The sequence below is a fragment of the Poecile atricapillus genome, chromosome 6 (assembly GCF_030490865.1).
Source record: "Poecile atricapillus isolate bPoeAtr1 chromosome 6, bPoeAtr1.hap1, whole genome shotgun sequence".
NCBI lineage: Eukaryota > Metazoa > Chordata > Aves > Passeriformes > Paridae > Poecile > Poecile atricapillus.
Genome location: NC_081254.1, coordinates 31,646,163 through 31,674,071, shown reverse-complemented (window position 1 = coordinate 31,674,071; position 27,909 = coordinate 31,646,163). Strand labels below are relative to the sequence as shown.

Sequence of the window (27,909 nt, the reverse complement as noted above, 5' to 3'; positions counted from 1 at the left end):
TTTGTTTTGTTACTTTCTTTAGGTCATCACAGACTTTTAAAGTTTTTTAAAAAAAAAACGGAAAAAAGGAGGGAAAGAAAAGAGCCTGCTTGGTGGGACTTTTTTTCCAGTTCCCATTTTCCCACAGTAGGAGTGAAAGGACTGTGAACCGGATAGTCTGGATATAAAATAAATTCAAATGTTATTTTCGCCAGTAAGAGGTTTATCTGCATTTAACTCTTTTCCCCCAGCTGCCCTTCAGATATGTGCACTTTCCATATGCATGTCCTTTATTTCAGATTCAGTTTGTGTCTCTAATACATGAGATGTACACATTCTTCTTTTCATCAGGATATTAATTTTTAGCTTTTTCTTTTTTTTTTTTAATTTTTGGTCAGACTTGCGTAATCCATTGGCAGCAGCTGAGCAATGCACAGTTTGTAAAATATCTTCTAGTTCATGACTAATTTGCAGAGTGCTCCTGGGAAGCACCCAGATTTTTCTAACTCTGTTTCTAACTATCTCTAATGTTGAGCAACGTTTTTCTTAACAGTCTGTATTGTGGGATTGCTAATGCTAGTGCCAGAAGCAAAACACTCTTAAAGTTCTGATGGAAGGACACGGTTGTAGGTAAATCTGAAACACTAGAGACCCATTCATTATCTCTGTATATTGTTGTCTGCCTGCTGTCCGTGTGCATGTGTGCTCGTGAAGTGGGAGCTGTGTAAGGAGCAGGGCAGGGTCCAGGTAGATCTCTTGGCATTTCTCATTTGTGGCACAATGGAATGTTGTTAATTAGTGTCTGTGTCTGTGGTTGTGTCTGTGGTTGTGTACTTCTATGGGCAAGCTTGGCAAACAGCAAGGACTGACAAGGCTTTTAACTCGGGGTGTGTGATCCACTGCAGGAGAACTTGAGTTTAGGGAAATAATTCATGTTAACTTGACACATGGCTGATTTTTTTCAAAGCAGTGCAGAAAACAGAATTCTGAATTGCTATTCAGTCTTTCAGATTCCTATTGCTGGATCCAAATATTCCTCGTGGATGGATCAGAAGTTGCAGCTCTTGTTAGCTATTGGAAGATGGAAGCATCTTGAAAATGAGGGGCATCATGTAGAGAAAAGTGTGAAAAGGCAGCGGTAGAAACCTTTTAACTGAAGACACACTGAAGTACAACCACCAGTCTGAACTGAGAGTTAACTTGCAGAAAATATTAATGAGCTGTGGAAATCTGCTGAGCAATCCATGTCAAATGAGGTAGCTGCAAGAGAGCTAAAGTACTAAAACAGCTTCACTGTCACTGGTTCACAGTGTAAAGCCCAGCTTTTCTGGAATGGTTAAGCAGTTGTCTAGGCAAAGCTAATGGAATTAATGAAGTAAAGTAAGGAGTGTTGGAAATCTGCTTCTGTGCTCAACATCCATCAGCTTTTGACCAACCTATGATATCAGTGCACCTCTGATGCCCCCTCATCTCTGCCTTGCCTTAAACAAAACATTGCTAACCTGGAACTCCTCATCTGCCCAAGGGCTCCTGCATTGTCCCCTTCCAGCTGCTGTGCTGCTTTCTCAGTGAATGAGTAATCTGAGCGTTCCCTTCAACTCACAGTTCTTCCTCTCTCTTTCCATCCAGCCTATCAAAATCCTGCTAATTCTGCCTGCATGACAGCTTTTCCTGTCTTTGCACACTGCTGAGCTTTCATCCAAGCTGTCAGTGATTTTGCATCTTGGTTACTGCAACATCATTTCCTTGGCTTCAGCAGCTGTAGTCTGGCCTGGTTTGTTTCTCTTCAGAATATTGCCACTGAAGAGTTTTGTAGCCTCGCATTTGACAGGGAATCAGCCCCCATTTGAGTCCATCCATGTCATCTCAGACATAAGTTGCATGAACATCTGTATTGCTTACTTATTTTCCTCTTCAGAAACCCTTTATAAAATGCTGGGGTTTTTCATGCCTACAAAAACTTGACTGTGATTAACCTGCTTACATAGGAAACTATTCCTCATTGCTTCTTGCTGTTACTCTGCCTGCCCTATCTGTATTCATCTTTGGTGATTTTTGTATCCTTAACAATTATTATAGCTGAGTTATTACCTCTTTGAAGCAAATATTCATTTATTATCTCTGGGGCCTTCTGAGGGACTGTCTGGCAGGTTGTAGAGAGTTGCATGTCTTTACAGATTATTTTGCTGAATCAAAATGACTTTATTCTTGAATAACAGCTCACAGATGCTTTTTCCTGTCGCTTATGCTTAATTCCCATGTGTCCAGAGATGGGTCTAAAGCTCTGGGACACTTGCTGAGGTCTGGTCAGAACTGGAGAGAGATCTGTGGCAAGAGCAGAGTGTCAGCTCTGTAGGACTCACTTAGCTTTAAGTTTCCTTTCCCAAAACATGTCTGCTGGGATTAGTGTGCACTGCATCAGTGTTCACTACATCCTTAGTAATGACTTTTAGTGTTTATAGTCATATTTGCCATTTTCCCCACCAGTAAAATACAAGGCATCATAAATAGCATCAGCTTCTCTTGTTTCTATGTCCCAGTTTTTCTGCTCCACATTCTTTGGGTGCAGTAAGTGCGGAGCAGAATCTGCAGGCTGGAATTCCTTGGACATGCTAATGGGAATAAAATCTTAAAGAATAGTTTGGAGTGTGACAGGAATATATTAATGCAGAAGGTGTAAGATAAGAAAGTAAAACATGGCATAACAAATACACTCAGGGCAGGGCAAAGGAGAGAGAGAAGGCTGGTGCATTTTTGTAAAGTTGCCCAAAATAGTCTCTGGGCTTGCAAACTTCAATCAGTTGGTCTAGTCTGAGATACTGAGGGTTCTTTTCTTTATAATATGAACTCTTGAGTTTTGAAACTGAGTTCTACAGCTCTGAAGTAGATTTATTTTTCAATTACAAATTGCAAATAAAATCATTTGCATGGTAAGCTCATATAAACAAAAAAAGAAGCAGTCTAGGTTATAGGACTAAAGCGTGTGAGCCTGAAATTCCAGAGGCTTTATTTAATCAGCTCCTATTCTGAACATTTATTATTGTTTTCACATCAGTTTGGTCATGGAATGTGCACAGTAAGAATTATTTAACATGTTGTGTTCTGAGGTCAATGACATTACATTGATCAATACTGCTTTACTCTGGAGAAACCTTCAGAGAAAAATAAACAAACTTGGTGAAAGAATAATGTGACAGCGTAAGAAATTCCTTGCTAATAAAAACATGACATGAAGTATATTTGATTTTTAAAAGGGGGCTTGGGAGTCTTAAGCAGATTGAAATTTGTGAAGCTACTCTTACTCCCTCCTAAGTCTGTTCTTCTGTACATAAAACACATGCAACTTAAATTTATTTGTGTAGGGACAGCATGACTGGCTTCTGCTATAAACTGCCTAAGAAGGTGTAAGCAGCACTGGGAAGCTGGTTATTTTTCTGAAACTACTTGTTAGTGAGGCAGAAGTGTGTTAATACATCATCCATCCTGATCACTTGCAGCTTGTGGGGGTCTGTTGAGTCTCTGATTTCACTTTTGTGATATTAAGATCTTTTCAATTATGAGGATTAAATTGTTTATCGGGTGATGTTGGGGAGGATTCTGCATCTTATAGCTATGTTTAATTAATTTAATTAATTAGGAAATTATAACTAATTGAGGGGTGAAGATTACGGAGTAGAAAATGTGTACTAATTGATCTCTGCTCACACATTTGAGTTCCTCAGCCAGGTTCACATGAAGGCAGAGGTATCTGCTAATCCAGTTTTGCGTTTCTGTTTGTTCAATTCTGTGGCACAAGTTGGAGCATTTGGAATTTTTTCTTTTGCTAAACAAGTAAAACAAGAGGTTTTCATAGCATTCTGTGTAAGAGTGAATCGGTGCCTGTGTTACAAAGTTTGGAAACACATTTCTCAGGTCCTTAGAAATTGCCTGAAGGCAACCGAAATAGCCAAAAAATAGAATCTTCATTCTGCCTGGTGGAAGGACTCTGGTGGATGGCATTTACCAGCCCAAAAAGGAAATGATGGTCTGAAAAGCTGTAGACTACAATTGTTAGGGAGTGATAGAAATCCACAAATGTAACTCAGTGTGGACAGGGTCTAAAACTAATGGGTTTGATTGTAATAAATTCATAGAAAAGGTCAATAGATTGGTCTAAAAGACATCTTAGAGGCCAATATTCAGTTACAGAGAAAAGAAACATGAGCTGAAATTGGAACTGTAGTGAAAAATATTGAGGCAAAATGAGGAAGCCCAAGGTACAGAACAAGATGCAGCTTAGAGAAGACAGCAAGTCTTTCTTGGTGCAAGTCCTTCTCAGTCAGGGCCACTTCTGTCCTTTTAGTAAAATCAGCCTGAGCCATAAGGACCCACAATGAGGATGTTTCTAAATAAAGGGGAGAGCCTGAGACATGAGGAAGAGAATTAAATGGGAAGAGTCAGGTTTTGCTGTTGTGGTAACTGGTGCATGCCCCGGGTACAAAAAGCATTTCTGGAGTATTATAACATGAAAAATTGAAAAGCTTATGAGAATTTAATGGCTTCATTTTCCTAATGCACGCTACCCATCAAACTTGCAAGTAATGTTCTCCTGCACCTTGGGGGATATAATGTAATGCAGCAAAAAATTCCTGGTAATGCCACTTGGAGCTGAGCTTTCAGTTACTGCCCAAATGTGATCTGTGACAAGAGTCCCTTGGGAAGGAACTGCAGCAAAATCACCCTGGGGAAATATGGACCAAATGCCACTGTGGTCCCATTTATCTTCAACTTTTCAAAAAACATGCCTTCTACTTGTTATCATTCAGCAAGATGTGACTCAGCTTTAGTAATGCTAATTTGGATTTATTTGTGGTCCCAATATCTGAGATAGTTTTTGAGGAATGAGAGGGCAGAGGCGCAACAAAACAAACAATTGGTTCGAAGAAAAATGTCGGTGATTTCAGTCTCTTGTGGTTGTTCCTTACCTAATAAATGATCCAAGATTCTTCTTCTTGGAAAATTGTGTCTGGGATTACATCTGAGACCAAAATGTGATAGACTGGATCTAATGTCCTAAGTAAGGTCTGCTGCAATTACTGGTTTTCTTTCATGTCTCACAAATACAATAAATCCTTTTCTCTCTGTTGATGACCCAGAAAGCTTCTGCCTTGCCTGCAAGGCGAGAAGCGAGAAATTATCTTTCTTATGAGCAGTTAATAAAAACTTTTTGTCAAATAGGCACAGGTAAACTGCAGAACCTTCTCCATGAATTGTGAACTAAAGTTCTGCTTCATGATTGTTAGCCAGTGATCATAATTCAGATATTTCCTGCCTTATGTTCCACCTCCCTTCCTAAAAGAAAAAAAAAAAGATTTTATAAATTAAAAAAGGGGAAATTGTAGTACAAAATCCAAAAGACCTGGTAAGTATAAATTTTATTAAGAGAGTCAAACAGTCTACACAGTCCCAAATAATTCCAAGCTCAGGTTGAAAATAAAAGTATATAATATATATACTATATAAAATATATATAAAAGTAGATAATGAAAGTAATGTATAAAATATTAAATATAGAAACGTTCAGGTAAAGCAATTTGTACTTTTAGCTGGGTAGCAACACCAGAAAAATAAATTGAGGCAGTCTGACTGTGCTTAGCAAAGGCATTTATCTCAATCAGACAGCCTAGCTGTCTGTAACAAACTGGTTCATCTAATCAGTGGCCACACAAAGGCAGCAATTCTGGCTGGAGCCAGTGCAGCTCCACACATTCATTATTTTAAGTGTGCTGAAAATAAAAGCCACGCTTCATTATGGTTCCAGGTGCCCCATTTGTTTTCTTGCTTTTCAGAATGAGATAATGCCATAGTTTCTAGGCAGCCATTAAGAGGGAGAAATGTTCCATGTTATTTCTTACCTCAGGAATAGCTTCACTGACAGGTTAATAAACAGAAGTGAAATATCAAATGGATTCTGCTTTGGCCCAGAGTAACTTGCTAAGCAGCATGACCAGGTGTGTGCATGCACAGCCAGCCAGGGTGACTGTTCAGAGCCTGAGCACCCTCCTTCCAGCAAACTTCAGCAACAGCTCCACTGAAAACCTGAGTATTGGTTTGAGTACTCAGAAGTTGATGCTTCTTCCTTAGTGGGTTGTTTCACAAAATTCTTTCTCAGTGATTTGCAAAATGTTGTATAGGAAGCATGTAGCAGAACTGAATGCAAAAGTTAGGTTTCAAGTCCATGTCTGCTATTTGTATCCTCATGGTTTTTTTAAGCATAAAGACCATTTTTACCCCTACAGCCAATGAATGAATTAATTAGGAGCTGAATTTCCTTCTCTGACAAGACACTGGACTGAGGCAGATAATCTTTTTTGAGTGCAGATTGCATTAGTGTTGTAAACTCAACTTGTGCATCCCTGATGCATTGAACCAATTGCTTTCCATATGTTGCATCACTTTTTAATGTGACTCATGGCTGATGTTTTGGATTACAGGACTGCTTGAGGCTGTTGTGCTCTATATATTTTTAGCTTTAAAATATATATTAAAAAAATGTGCTGTGACAAATGTTTCCTTTTGATTCCAAGATACCTGAACAAAAGTTCTAATTACAATCCATACAGAAACCTGTGAGGACCTGAATAACTGCAGGTTTGTAGCAGTGAGGCTGGTACTGCTGTCACCCTGTCAGACAGGATGGGCTCCCTCTCACTGATACACTCAAGGATTTGACACAAGAGTCACAAAGACAAGGAGAGAAAAAGTGTGTAAGTCCTTAGCCTTTGGAAAGGATTCCTTCCTGCAGTTCTGGCCTTTCTCAGTGTGGAATACCTGCAGCATTTTAGAGTCACGGAGGCATTAATTGGGAATGTTGAGATCATCTAGCCCGACCTTCCAGTTGAGGCAGGGTTATTGCCAACACTGTGCCAGCAGTGGCTTTACTGAGTCAAGTTTTAAAACTCTCCAAGGACAGAGATGTGTTTCTGAGTAGCTGTTCACGTGCTGCATCACCATCTTAGTATAAAAGAGGTTTAGTACCCAGTTTAGACCCCACAAGCTGCAGTATGAGGCTTTTGTCCTGCCTTCTATCTCCTGGCAACTGGGAAAAATTGTGTCCTGCTGTCTTTGGACCTACCCTTCAGGGAGCTGCAGGCAGCTGTTCAACTGCTTCTTGGCCCATAAGAGTTTCTTCCACCATAAAACTTATTTTAACTGTAAGTAAAATGCTATTCTAAACCTCTTGGTCCTTCAGCATACATGGTCATGCATGACTATTAAAGGAGGAGTGGCATAACTGTTAACTGGAATTAATTTCTGTGTTGTCTAGTGAAGTTCACTAAACCAGCAGTTCAGGTGCAAATGTGAGGTACCTTATTCTATCCTGACTGGCTGCAGATGAGAGGATTTCACCCAAAAACCCCTTTCACAGGAGCTCACAGCTTGTGAGTTCCCTGTTTGAAGTGGGAGCAGCAGCAGGTTCAGCCCAGGTGAAAAATGTGGGAAGGTTGTGAATTTTCAGTGGGTTAAGTTCATTTATACAGGCTTCTGGTATGGGCAAGCCCTGGGAATTCAGAAAGCACTGCCAAGCCTACGCCCTGGTATTTTAAAAGCAGGGAAGTAGAGTATAAATATATAGTGACAGTATCTACTTCCTCATGGCAGAAGGGAAAATGTCTGACACCCCAAAAGAGCCCTCTCAAGATAAATCCAAAATCGTAAGGAATGTTCAAAAGCTGATTTTTATTTTGGATTTCATCCTTTTATGCCTTTTGTATAATTTCATCATTTATGTTTGTGCAAAATGCGTAAATGAGAACTATTACAGGGGTCTCAGCCTCCAGCTTGTGCTCCTCCATTAGTGGCTTTTTCATCTTCAATAGCTTGTATACCCCTTGTCTGCAAAATGAAGTTACTACTATTTTACCATAGCCTGAGATGTCCTTTATGCTTTCTCAAGCAGTTTTCTCCCAGAGAGACGAATATCTTTGTCCTGTCCCTGTGCTAAGCAGATGGGGGAGCTGACACTGAAAGAATTCTGCAGCTGTGATAATTATCCACAATGTTCTCATTTGTGAAATGCAAAGTATCAGTGACACCTGATCAGGCTAGGATGAAGGACAGCCTATGCCACAAACCTAATAGTGTGAAAATGTATGCATTCATGTATATCTGTTTTGTTTATGCATGTATGTGTAGCAAATGTTAAGAGAAAGCAAAATGCTCTTGGTTATGTAAAGCAAAAAGTGTCTCTATGACACTCTAGTTGTCAGATCATTGCAGGATCAACCACCACCCAAACCTTGTGTTGATTGGATTTTTAGTAAAATGTCAATACTCAGTTTTCATCTATGCTCTTATATCCAGAGTATATAATTTTGAGAGGAGGGAGGCACCCAGCAGCTCTTCCTCCTGCCTTTGGCAAACCCAGCCTCTCTCCTGTGGTCACTGAGAGGAATCTTTAAAAATCCTGTTTATTTTGTGGTTGTTGAGTAATTTTAAGAATCTGTCTTTGAAGAGAAAAGTGAGCAGAGCTAACTGGGCTGCCTGACCTCAGTCTATTTTATTTACCCACCATATTTCCTGTACTGCAGCACTCTTCATCACTCTGAAGTCTAAGGGCAAAGCATCAGGGTATGTGATGGTGTAGTGATTTTCAAACATCGTTTTTGAAGGCTTCTCCAGGCTGAAGATCCAGCAAAAGTGCATGCACTGTACTTTTTCTGCAGCTTTGTGGTACCCACTCACCCCACTCCCTGCCAACCCTGCTTCTCCTCGAGTGCCTCTTTGGGATAATGCTGGGAGTCTTTTCCCATGTTGCTCATCCTCTTTCCTGGCACGCTCTGCCTCCGTAATTAGATCTCAGTCGTTTATTTGTGACATCCCAGGCTGATGCCATAGGACTGGAGAAAGTGCTAGCTAGTGAAAGAGGAGGAGGATTAGAGGAGCTCACTTACCAAGGCACTAAGTGGATGGTGTTACCATGAATCCCTTAACACAATGAACTGATTAGTTTAAACAGTGGAAGTTTCACAAGCCACTTAATTTCCAGCCGCTTTTTTGTCTTGCCTTGATTCAGCCTCACAATACTTACTTCATGCAGTCTGCACAGTGCTTAACTTGCAATCATGCCTTTCCTCTTGTTCCTAATTATAATAAGTATCTTGGAAAATAGAAAAATGTTGGTGTTAATTCTCAGCTTCTCTTATTTTGGTTGAATGATGCCCTGCAGAGCTTCATTTCCTCATGAGCCCCATCGTCTTTACTGAGCTGTTTCATGGGATCCAACTTCTAAATTTTGTATCTGGTGCTTACAAATGGGGCTTTAGTGGTAAGCTAAAGGTTTTTCCTACCAACCTGTAGAATGGATCATTGTATTTGTCTGGTCTGCAGACAGTCACTTCTGAAGTGATTAAAGTAGTGCAGTTGCTGGAGGTGACAAACTGGGAGAGAAGAATGGGGAGCAGGGCTGTGGTGGAGCTGTGATGAAGCTGCTCCTGCAGCTTCTGCATGTGCTCCATGTGCCACAGGTGGAACTGGGACCTTGCTGCTTGGGGAAGAGTAGCATTTGGCTGTGACACTGAACTGGAGTTCTGTGGAGGGAATTCATTCCCACTTTGTTGTGGGCTCCTGTGCAACCTTAGGGAAAGCCTTTTAGTCTCTGTGCCTTGTTTTTCCAGCTGTGTAATGAGGGTGGCTCTTCCTCATGTGTTTGTCTGTTTATTTTATTTATGCTACATTTTTGTCTCTGGAAATGCATTATTAATTGTGAATGCAGTGCCTACAGTCCTGCAGCAGTACTGAATTAGGTCTTAGATATAACAGATACCTATATAAAAACAGACCTATAAAATATATCAAAGCAGAAAAAAGTAGGGTGCATCCAATCAGTTATTTTAATAAGTTTTATAACTCAAAAGAACAGGTACACTCGGTGTAAGACATGTTTCTTGTGTTACAAATCAGTGGTCAGGTGTGGGGTTTTTTTTTTCCCTTTAAAAATATATCTGAGGTATCTTTCTGAAAAAACAAAAATTGGAACTTTACCTGTTGCTTTCAATAATTTGCAATGGGAAATAGGAAACAGGTAACTTGTCAATGATGGTGTGTTTCCTAACATTGTACTTCTTTTGAGGTCACTGTGGTGTAGTAATAAAGAACACACTGGTGTTTTGTCTGGCTGTGGAAAACTGCAGCTAAATGTTGATACTTATAATTACAGCAGCATTCAGAGACAAGACATTTTCATCTAGACCTACCTTAAAAAGAGTGACTGCATGGATTATTCTATTGTAATGCTGTCTTTAATGTCATATACATTACAATATTTAAAAAATAAATGTGCATTTATTTTATTACTGAAAGTGATTTATTTTATTTTTTCTATGTGTTGTGGCATGTGAGGCTGGGTTTTAAAAGCAGCATCTTTTAATCTGTACTAATAGTGATTCTGCATGTGGAGTGAGTGAAAACAGTTCTCTGAAGTGCTCAGACTCCTGTACTGAGCTGCAGTCCAGACCTCAATATTTGCCTGTGGTGAATTAGTCTAACACTTGTCAGCTGTTCAGGGAGTCAGGAATATGTTATGGTCAGCTATGGCTCTCTCCTGGTGACACCTCTCTGGCTATAAAAGCAGAGCTGGTGGCCAGGGTGAGAATTGACCTGCATCTGGATGGTGAAGTTATTTATGCTCCAGTACATGAGACTTTGAAGCACTTTGAAGTTTGCTGCTGATGATGCATCTTGGCAAATGAACAGCAATGCACTGGCACCAGCACACAGACCTGTGCTACTGGAGGAAGTGAGGTCTGGGAGTTCTCCTGTCAAAAGATGAAATCCTAGTCCTCAAGCAGATGAGCAAAGTTGAATTTTGGAACAGTTCTTTTGATGGTGTTCTTTGCTTCTTCCAGGTGTATAAATGCAGCAATGTCTTGCAAATTAATTTAAGAAGTTTTTTGTGCTCAAAGAATTTTTGTAATCCCACAATGAGTTTTCCACTTTAGTGTTCTTGGGGAAACTGCTGTCTGCTTCCTTCATACTCCATAAGTGATGACTGCTGATGAGTGTTATGGGAGCAAGGAAATCTCCTTAGCAGGCTGGAGTCAAGACACTGCTCTGTTCTAAAGTCTGCTATAAGCTTCCCTGGCTAAAAGCAAGTTGGTGTGTCTGTCCCAGTGCCAGAATGATCTCTGGAATGTTGACTATTGAGACATTGTTTAGACCTGTCCTACTCAAGCCTGTTAACTTGTGAGCCCTGGTTTTTATTACAGTGGTACTTGGGCAGCAGTGGGCAAGAACACAAAGTGAGGCAGACAGAAAGCAGAAAGTGTAAAATACAGAAAATTCCCAAATGCCTGCAATTAATAATTTTAACAAATGCATCACTGTTTCTTCATGTTGACTGCCTGCTGTTTCCACTCCTCTTTCTCTGCATGCTCAATATTTTTCTCCCATCTGTCCCTTGGCCATAATGATGGGACAGATGTACTGCCTAAATCTTCCTCTTGGAGCTTGTATTAAAACAACCTCATTGCTCCCTTCCTCTCCAGCAGTATTTATGTGCTCATGTTTCTTTATCATCTCCCCTTCCCTCATTTTCTCTGTGCTGTGTATAGATGTACAGATATATATGTAATGTGATCTCTTTCATGATCTAAGTAGAAATACTATATATACCAGCTATGAAATATTGTTGTTACATACACATATTTTTATCTATAAATATGTATGTGTGTATATATGTACATATGTGTGTCTGCATATAAAAATATGTGTTGGATGCCTTGTACCTTTCAGTGTAAAAGATTCTCTGTATGGTTTTTTTATGATGTGAAACAACACATTCTTCATCGTAGCTGGGCCTTCAAACTCTGTAAGAAAAGCTTTTAAACTAAAAACCTCAGCATTTTCTTCATGAGGTTCTGTTAGGCTCAGCTGTGCTTTGAACTGTTAAAAACTGTCATTTCTGTTGGATGTTTTCCTCAGGAGATATTTTGGGTATGTTAAAATCATAGCTAGAGAGAAAAAGGAGCAAGAATAGCATCTGCTGTGCTTGGAGGGTCTGAGAACACAGATCCGAGTCCCTCTGCTGCAGGTCACTGCCTTCCTCTCCTGACTGCAATGTGAAAAGTTCATGGTACAGGCTGCTGCTGGAGGAGGGGAGGAAGCAAATGTTATTGTTAATGGTTTACTGTTTGCTTTTAGCAGAACCAGCCTTGGGAGTTTGTACTAAAATTCCCCCTAGAACAGATGATTTGGCAATTAATACAATCTACTCCCCACCACCACCTCCAGTGAGGAAATAGCAGAGTGTGCAACTCAGTTCTTGTCACCTCTGCAAATGCTTTACGTTGTAGCCTTTGGATTTTAATATCCTTAGCAACAAACTATTTTTCCCCTAAAATACAATTTTGTCTTTAGTGCGTAGGTTAGCCTGAGACTAAGAATTGTCTGTGCTGCTGACGCACGCCCAGTACGAGGAGCAGACTGAGCACTCTGGGGTCCATCCACATTGCTAGGTATTGAAAAAAACCCTCTTTCTGCTCAGATTCAGAGCTCTCACACAACACGATAATGGATTAAGTGAAAACTAAAGCAGGGTAGTCAAGAGCTATTTGTTCTCCAGGCCCTTATTGGATAGAGCAGGAAATGGTGCCCTTAGAATTGCAGCAAGATCCAGATTAGGCTTTTGGCAAAACTCTCCAAAGGCAAAGACAGTTTGTGTGCAGAGACCATACATTTTTGGAATTCTTAAGCAGATCAGATAAATCTGTATGTCAGGGACCCGAGCATTTATTCATATCTGGAATGTTGCTCTTTGCAATGCAACAAGCCAAAGCTTCCTGTGTGGAAAAGCTCAGCTGGACATAAGTGATGTTGAAGTGAGCTGGCATGAAACCAGCCCAGCCTGTGCCTACTACATCCAGATGGGTCACAGGAGGGAGTGGGTTTATCCTAAGGCACATCTTCATCCCCAGTACAGCTCCAGGGCTTTACCTAAGCCTGCATCTGCCAACGTGCTCACATACGAGTGCTGTGATGGCAGGAGAGTCTGTGCTTAATTGATACTCTTTTTGTACATTTTGGGGTTATTCTGGCTGCTGTAAATCTGTATTTTCCAAAATTTGAAAGTTCGGTTGCGAACATTTGTTTCAATGTAGTATTTTTTCAATATATGTTGTCACAGAGCTGGCAAGGTTTTAAATTCTGTAGTATTTGCACAATATTTTCCTTCCCACACAGTTCTGCTAATTTTGGATCATGCTGTTTAGTCCAGTGGATGTAACTGAAGCAGAAAGGTTTGCCCAACAGCAATAAAGGCTGTAAAGTGACCATAATCCCAGTCATGGTGTGCTTGTAAAATAATGAGCAACCATGATTTAAGAGTTTAACTCTTAACTCATTCTTATTTTAGAACTTCTTTGTTGTTGTTTTGCTTTTTTTTTTTGTTACCAACAGTGAAGAAGATGCTTCTTTAAGAACCTGTTTATTTTACTTACTAGGATGGAGAGGGTAAAATGAGCCAGCAAATATGAAGGACAGTTTCATGTCTCCAAGTCTTATCCTGGTATTACTTTTTAAACCAACTTTACTTTGAGTTTTTGGCTGCAGGTATCGATTAGCAAGTAATTCCCACCATGTAGCTGTATGAAAGAAGATAAATTCCAGTCCAGGTCTGCAGACTTTCCATGAGAGTCTGCCTTCTTTTGGGGATGCTCTGGAGACACCACAGTGTGTGTATGAGTTGAAGGCTGGAGGACTGACTGTGGAAGCAGAAAAATGTTCATTTTGTTTTGTTTGCCAGCAAGCTTTAGTACTCAGGCACTTAACTAAAAAGTAATAGCAAGTAACCCAAAAGTTGACAGAAAGAGTTGAAAGATGTCTATTTTAATAGAATATCATTCTGTTAAAATAGAATGGCAGAAGTACCAGGGAAAAGAAATTAAAACAGAGTTTTGTGAGCTCTTTTTTGATTATTTTTCTTTAAGCCCAGTTCTGAGAGTGATGTAATTACATAAGAACTTGTGGCTTTTTGAAAATATCTGTGTCTGAAGGCTAAAAATCCAATAAGAAAATAGGTAGAATGGCAAATGCTGATTTTATAATGTGGTATTATTTTTAGGCTTGTTCTCATTACATTTTAGGGAACCTTTCCTGTTGTATTTTGTCTCCTTTGTCTCAGAATGTACTCAGAATATACTGAACATTTTGAAGGTGTTATAAAAGTGAATGTACTTTAAAGCAATGGATTTTGAAATAGAAAATGTTGGTTGTAAGATAAAAGATGCATTACTGGCAAAGTATATTTACATTCCTATACAGCTGAACAGTGCAGGAACCTCATTTTGGCAAGGACTCTGAATATCTGGGACAAAAAGAAAGACACACTTAAAATATTGTTGTGGCAAGGAGAGGCGAAAGGAGGCCAAAAAGAGGCTGGGGCCCTTGTTAGTAGGCAGATTCACAGGTTAATTAGCAGTTCAGGCTTTAGGCCAATTATTCCAGGTTTCAAACCGATTTTCTTGGTTTCTCCACCTGTCATGTACACGAGTGCTCGGTTAGACACTTAGCATGGTAAGTGCATGCAAAGCTCCCCGTTGCAGCCTGTGGAGTTGTGCTGTGCAGTGTGAGCAGGACAATTCCCAGGTGCACACCTGGACCCCCGGCAGCAGCTCCGCTCTGGGGTGAGCTCTGAGGGGTGACCCAGCGGAGCCCCCGGGCTGGGGAGAGCTGAGAGGGTGTGCTGGGCTGCGGGATCCCCACCCCACTTCTCTGATCCATTCTCTCTCGCAGGCAGGAATGGCATCTCCTGAAAATCCCGAGCAGCTGATCATTGCCCTGGAACCCGAGGCTGCCTCTATCTACTGCCGAAAGCTGCGCCTGCACCAGATGATAGAGCTGAGTAGTAGGGCACCTGTCAATGGCTACAGCCCGAGTGACACTATTGGAACTGGATTTACACAGGGTACCTCTGTTCTTTCACTCTTCAGATTCTCGTGCCTGAATTTGCTTTGTCCCCGAGGGCTGGTTTCTCACCATTTCTTGTTGTCCCTGTTCTCTTGAAATGTTTCAGGCTGGCATAAGTTTGCTTTTATAAACCGTTTTTCTGCTTACCATGGTTAGACTTGTTTAGGTTTTGATCCTAAACAAGTGGGTTGGAAAGAAACTCAAAACCCTCTGCCATGGGCAGGGACACCTTCCACTAGACCAGGTTGTTTCAAGCCCTGTCCAACCTGGCCTTGAACACTTCCAGGGGTGGGGCATCCCCAGCATCTCTGGGCAACTTGTGCCAGGGCCTCACCAATTTCTTCCTAATATACACTTGAATTTTAGCATGCAGGTAGCTTCCTTGCCTTGCCTTTATTTGGATGTCATGGGAGTCTTTTAGTATTTTCACAACAGTATTTTTCTGTCTTAATTTAAGTTAGTACTTCATGTTGGATCATTTTTTTCATTTAATTTGTTGGAAGCAGTTATTTGTTTGATTATCTGCCTTATTGAGGCAGTGCTAAAAAACTGGATCTGCAATGAAACAATTAGTCTGAGGTGTTCCAAAGTATTGGCAGATGCTTTTTGATGTCATCTTTGTGAAATACCATTAATGACTTTCAGTGGAACACATGGCATTGGAATGTAGCAATGAATTTATCTGCATGTTGAAGAGCAACTGGATAATGCACTTCTGATTTATTGAGCTGGGATCTGTTACTACTGTCAGTGTTTGAAGGGGAGGGACTGAGATTGGACTGCTGTAAGTCACTTGACAGAAGATCTTTCATCAGCAGAGTTTTCTGAGCTTGGCAGCTTACTGAAACTGGAGGGAAATTTAGGAAACACAAAGTGAAAATGGCCTGCAGCAGTAAGATTTGATTGCTGCATAAAGTGCATATTTCTGTATATCTCTGTGAATTGTAAAATTTTCCCTGATACTGATGGTAGTGTGAAAACCTGTCCTAGAAGGAGTTTTTCAGAAGAGGCTGTATTTTATCACATTTGCTAAGTCAAAACAGTAGAGGCAAGTGGGAGGTTAAGCTAGTAGAGCTATTCCTGCACTTAGCAGAGCATATTTTTTTTGGTTAGGCAGAGTGACTACATCATTCTCTCAAATCCATGGCTCCCCCAGCCAGCACTTGTCAGATGTGTTCAGTGTTTGAAGGCCCACACAGAGTACAGGACACAGTTTTTAGGATTCAGTCCCTTCAGGGCCCCTTGGCTTCTGTCCCCCTCATTTGTGCCCTGAACTATTCCAGCTCCATGTGATTTTACATGAACTCACTTTCAGACAACACAGGGATTTGCTTCTGGGAAAATAATAAAGGAGTTTATCTGGTTAAGGTTTTGAAGCTGGGCAGAATCTGGCAGATCATGATTTCTGCTAATGGATTTTTTCTTGGGTGGTGGGGGTACCACTCTCATTCTTGACTTTGTATGGTAAAAATCTATTGGGGATGAGAAAGGTTTCATGTCAAAATTAATGAAAACAAAGTTTGGAGTGAATTAATTTGGGGTTGGAATTAAAATTTCATAAAGGCATGGCAAGCACCCAAGACAAGCTGAGAACAGATTAAGGAGAAAAACCCTTTAAATATAAACAGAGAGAAGCACTCCAAGGACCATATTATTGCCGTGAAGTCAAAACAAAAATTTTAGTGTTCATAGTAGCAAGGATAAGCTTGCTTCAGTTGTAGCTAAAGACTGTTTCTTGTGTTCACTCCTAGCCCACAGGAGGGAATGGAAGGATTGTCTTTGATTTCTGTGGGCTTGACAGGCCCTCACTTGGGCTTAGTGCTTGTTCTGTCATGGAATGCTTCATCTGAGCTCTCCCTGTGCTGCCAAGTCAGTGCACCGAGGCTGGGGCAGCTTCTCTGCATCTTGGGGTCTTTTTGGGGAGGGTGCAGGGGCAAGTGGAGCTGATGCTCTTATTTTCTTATGACAGGCACTATAGAAGTAGGAAGCAAAGTGTATTCTGTGATTTACATGCTGTTATTTTCAGAAAAAACTTTCACTCATGGCAGGCTGCCTCTCATGTAGTGTTTTATGAAGTGCCTTTGAAGGTGATGATAACACAAAGAATGTAGGTTTTGTGTTTGATTGTTCAGTTATAGAGGTTTGTTTCGAAGCATAAATAGCAGAGGTTCTCACTATTCTGCTTTCTCTTGACAGACTGTTCTGCATCTTTTAAATGTCTAAGTAGCAGTTAAACCTTCTAAGTTAATGTATTATTATAGCAGTCTTGCAAGATTACACTTAGTTTTTAATTGATGTATATTTTAAATATTGTGAGGGTCAGCCCTGGTGATCAGTGTGTCCTTAAGAAGTTACTAATCTGAGCAGCAGTGCTTCTGGCTGCTGGTTTTGAGGTAGACTGACATCCTGAGAGGTTGGGGAGGTCTGTTTGCCTGAGCATTCAAAATGAGCAGGCTTTGGAAATGTGGGAGCGTTCTCCCATCCTGGATGGTGTGGGGGCTGTCTGGGAGTGGGCTGGGGCTGTCACCTGCTGCTGTGAGCACAGCTGGCTGCCAGCCTCCCACCCTGCTGCCAGCACACACTGCAAGTATTACAAACCTGCAAGTCACACCTGTTTATAGCTTTCTTACTGGATTATTACTATATATGATTACTTTGTATTGGGTAATTAGTATAGATTAAAAGACAAACAAGTATATATAACAATGTCAAGGAAGATCAGGGTGGCTATAAGCCATTTTTCCTGCTTTCCAGGAATGGCATTCTGGTTTTCCTGGCCCCAATGCAATAATTTTTGTACATTCGTTTTGTATAGAAGTGATACATACAGGTCTGTCAACCTGCTTGCACTTGTTTCCTGCAGTTTTTGATTTTATTTCTTCATGCTTTTTAGTACTCAGTAACTTCTTTTTCTGTCAATCACTAGGGAAGGAGCACGTGCGCCGGAACCGGCAGAGTCGGACCTTCATGGTGGAAAATGTCATAGGAGAGATCTGGTCTGAGCTGGAGGAAGGTACTGTCCTTTCTTGAACAAGCTTTGCTTTCAATGGTTTTGTATTGCAAGCAAATATTGTGTTTCCCACAAAGGTGCTGTGCACTGCATTGTTCCCACAGTGATTATAAAGGGGAAGAGAAAAAAAAAAAGCACAAGTTCATCTGCTGCTCTTAGTTACAAGTGCTGAATTGCAATTTTGTATGCTCTAGCATAATAAGATTTATTAAAAAGGTGGTGGAAAGCCATGCAACTGCAATATTTTCCTCAGAGCAGGCTTTGTAAATATGGTACAATACACCAGCAGCATGAGCAGCCCCACTTTTCAGCTGTGCTACATGGATAGCTTTTGACATCTGACTTTGATATTAGCTGTCAATCATTTTGTTATAATTACTGGCAAAGATAAGTCTATAGCACAGCCATTGCTGGCTGTCTGTGGGCCATTTCCTCCCCTGGTGCCCTCAGGAGCTCTCCTTGCAGTGAGCTGGTGTGCTCACAGTGGTGTCAATGCCCCTGGCCTCTCCCCTTGGCATTCCAGGTGATCGGTACATCGTGGTTGACAGCGGAGGAGGCACAGTGGATATGACTGTCCATCAGATCAGGCTCCCTGAAGGACATCTAAAGGAGCTCTACAAAGCAACAGGTAATGCCACTTCCACTGCTTGCTTTATGTAATTAGATTGTGTATTATATATTCATGTAATGTTTTGGCTTGGCAGTGAAGGAAATGCATGTCTTTATTACATTTTACTGACAGTTCTTCCTGAAATGAGATCAGCACGCAAAATTAGTATAACCCAGCTGCTGGTTGGCTGAATCACTCATTTATAGTGGTAGTGGTACAGTGGCTATGATGATACAGGAGTAACAGTGAGGCAGAGGTATTGTTGTTGTGTATTAGACCAGCTGTTACTGATTTAGGAAAGATCCTCTTTTTGTGGAGCTCCTCCTGTGACAGTCCTGAGAGTGTCATTCTGATGTGTATGCGGTCTGCTCAAAATGCCATAAGAATATTAAAGAATATCCAGCATATTAAAGCCGTGTTTTGCCTGTGCTGCAGGTGGGCCATACGGTTCTCTAGGTGTGGACTATGAATTCGAAAAGCTGCTGTGTAAAATATTTGGGGAAGATTTCATTGAGCAGTTTAAGATCAAGCGCCCTGCGGCCTGGGTGGATCTGATGATCGCGTTTGAGTCCCGCAAGCGGGCGGCAGCTCCCGACAGGACCAACCCCCTAAACATCACCCTGCCCTTCTCCTTCATTGACTACTACAAGAAGTTCCGAGGTCACAGTGTAGAACATGCCTTGAGGAAAAGCAAGTGAGTAGTCAATTGAAACCACATGGATGCAGAAGTAACTACTGGTAGCAAAGACAAATAATTAAAATATCCTAATTACAATAGGACTGAAAGGTAATAGCGCAAAAGTGTTGTGCAAGGATGAGAAAATGGGGGTGCTTCTGGTGCAGTTTCCAGAATGAAAAGTTCTGATAGATCTCTTGCAAAAGCTTTTCTGTACAAGACTTTCACTTTCCAGGTATTGCTTTCTATGACTTCTGTTAGGCCACCATGGCATCACTTTCTTTGACTGTATATTTTGAGTTTCCTGCATGTTAATTAGGAATGTCAGATCAAACACAGAATTTGTTGCCCAGAACATTAATTTTTAGCAGCCTGGATCCTGGAAAAAATCCCAAGATTGTGAAATGTATAAACATATTCATGGCTTGAAGGAAATTATTAACAGTATCAGATCACTGGAGGAAACATAACACTACTGCATAAAGCTCTGCAAGGAGAAAGCATTCAGCTTTTGAAGTGATGGCAGGCTTTTGCTTCTTATAGTATTTTACAAGTTCGATGATTTGCTTGATAGGCAGAGAGACATGATCCCCTGCAGAGATTTCAATTCATGATTTCCAGTATCAAGAAGTCACCATAAATGACATGATCATGGGCTGCTGTAGAAAAGGAAGTGAGCAGAAAGTAGAAATGGGCATTTTGCATCTTTTGAAGTTATGTATTACAGAAAACTTGGAGTTTAATGGTGTAAAAGAAAATGAACAAGAGAACCTGGTGAATCTGGGGCAGAAGGCTTGGGGAGGGAAGATTTGGTATTTAGTACCTGTACGTTAATTTTTTAAACTAGCCAGTGTTGAATGTAGTATGCAGGCTGGAACTCCTGCATCTCTTTCAGAAGTTATTGGTAAATGTACTGTACTTAAATGTACTGTAAGCTTAAATGACTTGGAATCCAGGATCGCTTTCTAAATGAGACTGAGGTTCTGAAATCACTAAAAATTTCTGGAAATACTCCCCATAATGAGGCCATCTCCTTTTTATTAGTAGTCTTAGTGGAGAATCTTAGAGGAAATGCTAAATGCAATGAAATTAATTGGGTAACAGGATAGAAATTATCTGATTACTGAGATTACTGAGCTATACAGATGTGTATCAGTGATAGAAGAGCATAATGCCTGTGTTCACATAATAAATGTTATGCCTCATTAAAAATGCTGTTCTCTCTTCTGCCTGCTGAGGCTTCCCAACTTGCTTTTTTTCCTTGTGTGTTTGCAGTGGCTTTGGCCAGCTCCTGCTATAACTAAATGTTGCCCTTCTGGGGATGAATCAGTGCTGTTTCAGATGAGCAAGCACTGCATTGACTGCCAGCTGTTTCAGAGAGCAGTTGAGCATTGCTAATGCTGCAGAAGGCAATCAGGCAAAGAAAACAACAATTAGACAAGCCAAAATAATAATTCTCCCCTTCAAGTTTTACATAACTGCGGCTGGTATGGGGCTAGGGTGAGGTGGGGCACTTTGTTCTAAGGAAAATGCACACAGATTCTGTAAACTCATTAATTCATTTATATAATGGTGGTTGTTTTGCAGGTCAGCTGCAGTGCTTTAATGTTCTTTCTCACTGTTCCTTTGCAGTGTGGACTTTGTGAAATGGTCCTCCCAGGGCATGCTGAGGATGAGCCCGGATGCGATGAATGCTCTTTTCAAACCTACGATTGACCAGATCGTTCAGCACCTGAGTACGTATCCGTGTGTGATTCCATTTCCTGGCTGAGCTGAAACTGAAGCTTTGCTCACCCATTTCTGTCCAGTAACAACCCTCCTGGTATGCACCAGTTGTGGACAAGGAATTCAGTTCTGAAACTTGCAGCTCTCTACAAATCAGCTAGGAAAATAATAAAAGTAAGGGATGTGTCCTGAGCACATGCTCCTGCCTAGCTCTGGTGCTAGTTACTGAGTGTGACTCAGTTCTGTTACTGCCTAAGCTTCAATTACTCTCTGCTTCCAGGGCTGCAAGCAGTCAGAGAGCTGACATGCACTGAGAAACTCAGAGCCTTTCTTTTTCCTGGTTCAGTCAACAACTAAATTATGCCAGAGCTGTGACTTGTTTCTGACTATTCCAGCTATTAAGGCTTCCAATTTGTTCATCCCTAGTGGAAGGTCACATTTGTTCCAATGACCATCCAAATCACTGACATCTCTAAAGCACAAATAGTAAATGATGCATCATGGTAAAAGTACTTCCAGGCATGGCTTAAGCAGCAATGAATTTATTTGTCCAGTAAGGGAAAGTGACATGTGCTTATTGGGAGAATTACTATTTAAGGTCTTCCTAGCAGAAGATGAAATTTGTATCGATTATAATGCTTGTGGTGAGAAAAGTGTTGCTTTCTACACATTACAAAACACTATTTGGAATAAATATCCAGCTTTGCTCATCATATGTAAGGGATTATTAGCCAAATTTCAGAACTTAATAAGACAACAAGTACAGAGCAGTTTATATGGGAGCAGGGAGGGAGACACCTAGGACTGCAGCAGTTGTGACAGGTAAGTCACCTGTTTGAACTAAAAGTGAGCCTATAATTGAACTGCATGGTTTTCTTGAAAGTAGGAGATGTGGATTTTAGCTAAGAAGGAAAATATGTAAAAATGTAAAGAGGGATTATTTTGCAGATGGTATTTATTGTGGTTAAGATGTTTGGATCAGAAATAATAAGTGAATTTGAAATGGAGTAATTTATCTGGAATGCAATAAAGGGTTAGTTTTAAAAGCCACCTCAAAAATGTTGTATGGTTTGAGGTGAGTGAATTCATAGTGAAATACACTAAAGGTAACAGAAGTGGGACTGGTGCATGCTGAGGGTGGCAGTGTGGGCCCAGATGGGGCAGTTTCAGATTACGTGCATGGAGGACTCAGTGCATTCAGACATTGGCATTTTCACTTGCATTGCCTTGTCAAAGTGGATTTTATTGAATGGTCTCTGTTTCTGTTCAGGTGAAGTGTTTGATAAGCCAGAGGTGACCAATGTGAAGTTTCTGTTCCTGGTGGGTGGCTTTGCTGAATCCCCCTTGCTCCAACAAGCCGTCCAGAGCGCTTTTGGCTCGAGGTGCCGGGTCATCATTCCCCAGGATGTGGGTCTGACCATCCTCAAAGGAGCTGTTCTCTTCGGCCTCGACCCTGCTGTCATCAAGGTGCGGCGCTCCCCTCTCACCTACGGCGTCGGGGTGCTCAACCGCTTCGTGGAGGGCAAGCATCCCCCGGAGAAGCTCCTGGTCAAGGACGGCACGCGCTGGTGCACCGATGTCTTCGACAAATTTATCTCAGCCGACCAGTCTGTAGCCCTGGGAGAGACTGTGACACGCAGCTACACACCTGCCAAGCCTTCTCAGTTAGTAATAGTGATCAATATCTACAGCTCGGAGCAAGACAGCGTCAGCTTCATCACCGAGCCCGGCGTGAAGAAGTGCGGCACCCTGCGCTTGGACCTGACGGGAACTGACGCTTCCGTGCCCAACCGGCGCGAGATCAAAACACTGATGCAGTTTGGGGACACTGAAATCAAAGCCATGGCTGTTGATGTTGCGACCTCTAAAAGTGTCAAAGTTGGTATTGATTTCTTAAATTACTAACAGCCCTTTCCCCCACCACAGCCTGTTTGTGAGACTGGTCTTCCACTGTTCTGTTTTCTGACTTTCGTCTGTCATGTCATCACTTTGAATTTCAGCAGGCTATATGAGAACAGCTAGTAAGGTGGGGTGTGTTGTGTTTGTGTCCTTTGGTGACCAAGGACTGCATTTTGAAAGTCCCTTAAAAAATTTTGGGAGCAAAAGTTCCAGAGGTAGTAAAAGTTACCAAGTTATTCAAGCATGCTTAAAGATCTACCTTTATAAACACTGATTGTTGTTGGGTCCTGAAAGTTAGTTAAAAAAATACCAAGTTATAATCTCTTTGCCTTGTTCTTCTTCCTTTTCCTGAGAAAAACTCACTAACCCACGTGGCTGTTGTAGGGGGTGTATCTGTGTGGGATATCTGTTTAAACAGCACCATCCTCTGGCAATGGGAACAAAGTAGTAATTTTATTGTATTATTTTGATTTTGCCCAGTGCTTTCAGAATTTAAAGTGCTGAAAATCAGTGACTCAAAGAAATAGGATCCAAATTACTTAAATTCTGAGTAAAGAAAATCCCCAGAAATCCTTAAAATTATATTTAGGAAATACATACGTGTTTTGGGGGCCTAATATTGATTGCTCCAGTTTGAGAACAAGGCCTTTGTTGTCAGAGCTCTCAGAACAAGCTGTCAGATTAATTAGCTAGCATTACCCTTATCATACTTCAGAAAATAATATTAAGAACAAACCTATTTCTCTTTTGAGTCTTCTAAACTTACTTTTATTAGTCTTCATCTGAAACCACAGAGTCACAGAGTAGTTGAGCTTGAAGAGGACATCCATTGACTATCTGACAAAACCTCTCTGTTCTAAGCAGTATCAGCCAGAACAAGTTGCTTTTTCCGATTTTTATTATCTCCAAAATGAAGATCCCTAAACTCCAGGCAACTTATTTGACAACCCTCACTGCAAAAGTTGTTTGTTTTTTTTTCTTATGCTTAAAAGGAATTTATTGAGTTTAAATTTGTGCATGTTGCCTCTTTCTTGCTCCTTCACTGGATACCTCTGAGAGGTCTGGCTCCATCCTCTTTCCTGTCGCTCTCAGGCGTTTGTACACATTCCTGGCATCCCCTGAGCCTCCTTGAGTCCAGCAGCTTCTCCTCACATGGAAGATCCCCCAATCCCTTCATCCCTCCTTTACTGGTCTCAGTGCTGTTTGTCCATGTCTCTCTTGTCCTGGGAAGCACAGAGCTGGACCTGGCGCTCAGACCTGGTCTCAGCAGGGCTGAGTCAGGGGAACAGGCACTTTCCTAGACCTGCTGACAGTGCTTGTTACCAGGGCAGCCCCGGAGGCTGCTGGTGTCCTGGATGGCAAGGGGCACAGCTGGCTCACCTTGCTCAGTGGCTGCCACCACACCAAGGTGCTCTTGTGCTGCCAAGCTGCTTCCCAGACAGCTGGGCCACGGCTCCTGGTGCCTGGGCTTATTCCTGCCCAGGGTCAGCACTTGCACGTGCCTTTGCTGAACTTTGAGGTTCCTATCTGCACATTTCTCCAGCCTGTCAACATCCCTCTGCCCCATCTGCTCTATCAAGCACTTCCCCAGGTGATGATATTTCTGTTCTTGTTCGTTCCTGTGTTAAGATTTGGAAGCACAGCTAGATGATGGCTGTCCAGAAACATTTAAACAATTCAGAAGAGATGAAACATTTAAGTACCATAATATATTTTTTGTAGCAAACATTTTAATTCAATAAAATATATTGCTGGGCTGAGTTGAATGGCCAATGAAGTGGAAGGCAGAAACGAATAGAATGAAACTACAAATAACATTAAATAAAGCATTCCTTACCTGGCAGTGAACACAGAGCTCTTGACACAGGAGAAATGCACTGATGGCCATGGTAGCCTCTTGTTTTCCAAATAACAACTTCGTAGAAATGTTTCCTTAAGCATGTTCACCTGGAAAATGCCTTTTGCAACTAGAATAGTTTTTATTTTGCAAAATGCTACAGGAGGAAAACTTCTGAAACCTACATTCTGTATCTGCCATGAACTGGTATCTTCAGATTCAAATCCTAATTCCACTCCAAATTAGCACACTGGTACCAACCTGTAGAATCACCCTAAAATGCTGACACTTTCCAGAGCATTTATACAGAGCTGCCTGATTACCTGCTGGAATTCATTACATTTTCAAAACTTTGAAATGTTAATTATTAATCTAAACCTTCCTTTTTAAAGAGTTGAGCATGAGTTAAATCCATTACTGACACTTTTGGGAGATTAAAGCTTTATCAGTTATTTCATTAATTTATATTCCAATCCTGCACTTAAACTTTCTGTGTTTGTCCTGGAGTTTTGCCACAGTAGAGAGCTGCCGAACTGATCCACTGCATTTTGTCATTCAGTTTTCTGTGTCTCCTGCAGAATTCCCTGGTTGAATGGGAAATGTGTTCTGCGTTCAGCTTTAAGATAAATAAATAAAGGACTATGGAGAATGCTAACCACAGTATCCTGCTGGATACTTTCTATAATTACAAAGTGTGCTTGCTAGCAGTCGATTTCCTGCTGCCTGCTAAATGCTTTAAAAGCTAAATACTGGGAATTTTTTTGTGTGTGTTGCTTTCTGTGGTTTACAAACAAGAGAAACTTTAAGATGAGTTATGAACAATATAATTTTATGTATATACAATATTTAAATATTGTACAGACTCTTTCTTTCTACAGTGCTATTTTCTTGTATAAAAATGCACTTTGCCTCTGTTTTCATTCAGCTGTTAATTTTAAATAACACAGTTTCTCAATCAGCTTCTGTAATTATAGGCTTTTAAAGATGGTAAGATATGAAATGTAAAAGGCCGATCTTATAATAATAGGAAAGAAATGTTGGTGTGTCAGAGAATACAACATTCTTCCTGCAATGCAAGTCATACCAGCTAAGCACATCACACAAATGCAACCGTCTGTTGCTGGGGTTTTCATTTCTTTGTTTCAGATGGTGACCATTCCATCTCCAGCAATTCTTCATAATAATGGATGAATCCTCCTGTAAAGCCAAAAATCAGATTGTAAAATCTGGGTATACAGCTTCTTCACTAGGTTTTGGGTTTTTAATAAGGATCTTCTCTAGTTTAAAAAACAACAACAACAAATGAAAAACTACCTTCCAAAGCCAGGCAACGCTCTTGTACTGTAGCTGCAGGTAAGACACAGTCTCTGTCCACCACTTCCACCTGCCAGAAAACAAAACTCTTACAGACAAATAGGCTTTGCTGTCTTTGCATGCTATGTTAAGCTGAATCTGTCCAGTTCTGCACAGATTTGTTTTCAGTGGCCTTAACACAGGATTTGGTCTAATAAATGGCTGCACCCCCCGTCTCCCCCGTGAAGAGGAGGTGACCTGCAAGATCAGGTGGCCCATGATCTTTGTGCTGTTTCCAGCCGGTCTGCAGGGAAAGCTACAGGTGGTTTCTGCAGCTCTTCTGAAGCACAGTTCCCTGCACAGCAGCCATTCTCTGCCCTTTCTGATTCACCTTTTGTAAGATCCCATCTGGATCCAAGCAGGGGCTTGTTGCTGAAATCCCTGTAACTGTAAAACGTGGTTTACATATTTTTGCACTTCTTCCTTCAGTCTGATGAGAACACTATCAAGCTTATCTTTGCAGAGCACTGAACTACTGAACAAACTCCCAGCTGTCCTTGTTGCCCTCTTTCAGAATGGAAAATTAGCTTGTCTCCTAAGGAATTAGAATTGTTAAGTAGAATATTATGCTATGGTCTGTAGACTATGACCCAATTAAACAACTTTACATTGTAAGAGGCATGTGGATGCCCATTTCGATAAAGGATGTTAGACTGTAAAATTAATATGAAATTTACTAGGAAATGAGGCATTTTTAGAACTGTAGTTGTGATACTTTTGCAGGACATTCCCCTGCAGAGCATTTTTTTGGTAGGGGTTTCAGATGACATTGTGCAACTTAATGTTGAAAAGACAACAAGGCCAGCTATCCACAGGGAAAGCAGAAGGTCTTGGCAGGAGTTTTGCTCTAAGCAGCGAGTTTGGGTCCAAGTTATGAACTCTAGGCTGAAGTTTAGCAGCTAATTGTGATGGAATGATAAATTGTGCTAGAATATGATAAATGTGCAGTGGTGGTTAGGACAGTTTGCATTGGTATGAGTATACCAATAACCATATACAGGAGTTTTAATGCATTATTATGAGAAGGCTAATTATATATTGCAGAGATGTAATTGCCAAGATAAGCTGCATATTTATGATATGAAGTGGCTTAAGCAGATGAATAGTATAAAAGTTGTTGGGCATAATGTCACAGTACTCACCTGCTTGAAATAGTCTTAAACTATATTATAAAACCAACCATTGTGGTCTTGTTCACCTCTGTGCAAGATAAATTCAGATTTCACTGATACTTGGAGCTGTTCACAACTTGTCTGGATTGTATCTTAAGTGTTCTTGTGTCTTCAATCATGTCAAATAAAATACCTTAAAACTAACTTCCCTTTTTGGGTGCTGCTATTCTTTTGAAAATAGCTATAAAAAGAAACCTGATTTATTATGAAAATGAAACAGGCCAAGTGGTTATGCTTGAATTGGGTGCTCCTTCATGTGTGTAACTGAGCAGAAGTGACACCAACCATCTGCACAGCTTTAGTTGTGTGCCCAAGGTGGAGCTCCACTGCTCATGACTCAGCTTCCAGAAAAATTGGTGTAGCTCTCCAAGGTTGGAGTTCAGGCAGAAAGACTTCGGGCAGTACCAAAAGCAGATCAGGTATTTTCTGTAATAATGCTCTCAGAGAGCCAGGAAATCAAATACAAAATCTGATCTATCAAAGAGAACTTTAATCTCTTAGGTCTTTTACTGTTAAAAGCTGTTTTATGGTTAAAAATGCATTATCAGGCCAGTAAGCTGGCCAATAACCAGGTATATTAGCATGAGAATGTGCCTCTTTATAGATCTAAGGATGTTCAATAAGGTCCAGCACTGGAAAAACCCTTGCATAGCAGTTTGTGCAGTATTGCATTTTTCTGCTGACAGCTGTAGGCCGTGTCCCTCT

The 27,909-nt window shown here is 40.9% G+C and overlaps 1 protein-coding gene across 2 annotated transcripts in view; it reads left to right on the top strand.

Moving 5' to 3' along the window:
- HSPA12A (heat shock protein family A (Hsp70) member 12A) overlaps positions 1 to 27,348 on the top strand; it is a 52,869-nt gene extending 25,521 nt beyond the window's left edge. For both annotated transcript variants that reach the window (XM_058841633.1, XM_058841635.1), the window contains exons 8-13: positions 14,749 to 14,920; positions 17,849 to 17,935; positions 18,456 to 18,560; positions 18,978 to 19,236; positions 20,851 to 20,954; positions 22,214 to 27,348. In XM_058841633.1, coding sequence (XP_058697616.1) covers positions 14,749 to 14,920; positions 17,849 to 17,935; positions 18,456 to 18,560; positions 18,978 to 19,236; positions 20,851 to 20,954; positions 22,214 to 22,848 — 1,362 coding nt within the window. In that variant the 3' untranslated portion in view covers positions 22,849 to 27,348. The remainder of the gene's footprint in view (positions 1 to 14,748; positions 14,921 to 17,848; positions 17,936 to 18,455; positions 18,561 to 18,977; positions 19,237 to 20,850; positions 20,955 to 22,213) is intronic.
- Positions 27,349 to 27,909: the final 561 nt, after the last annotated feature.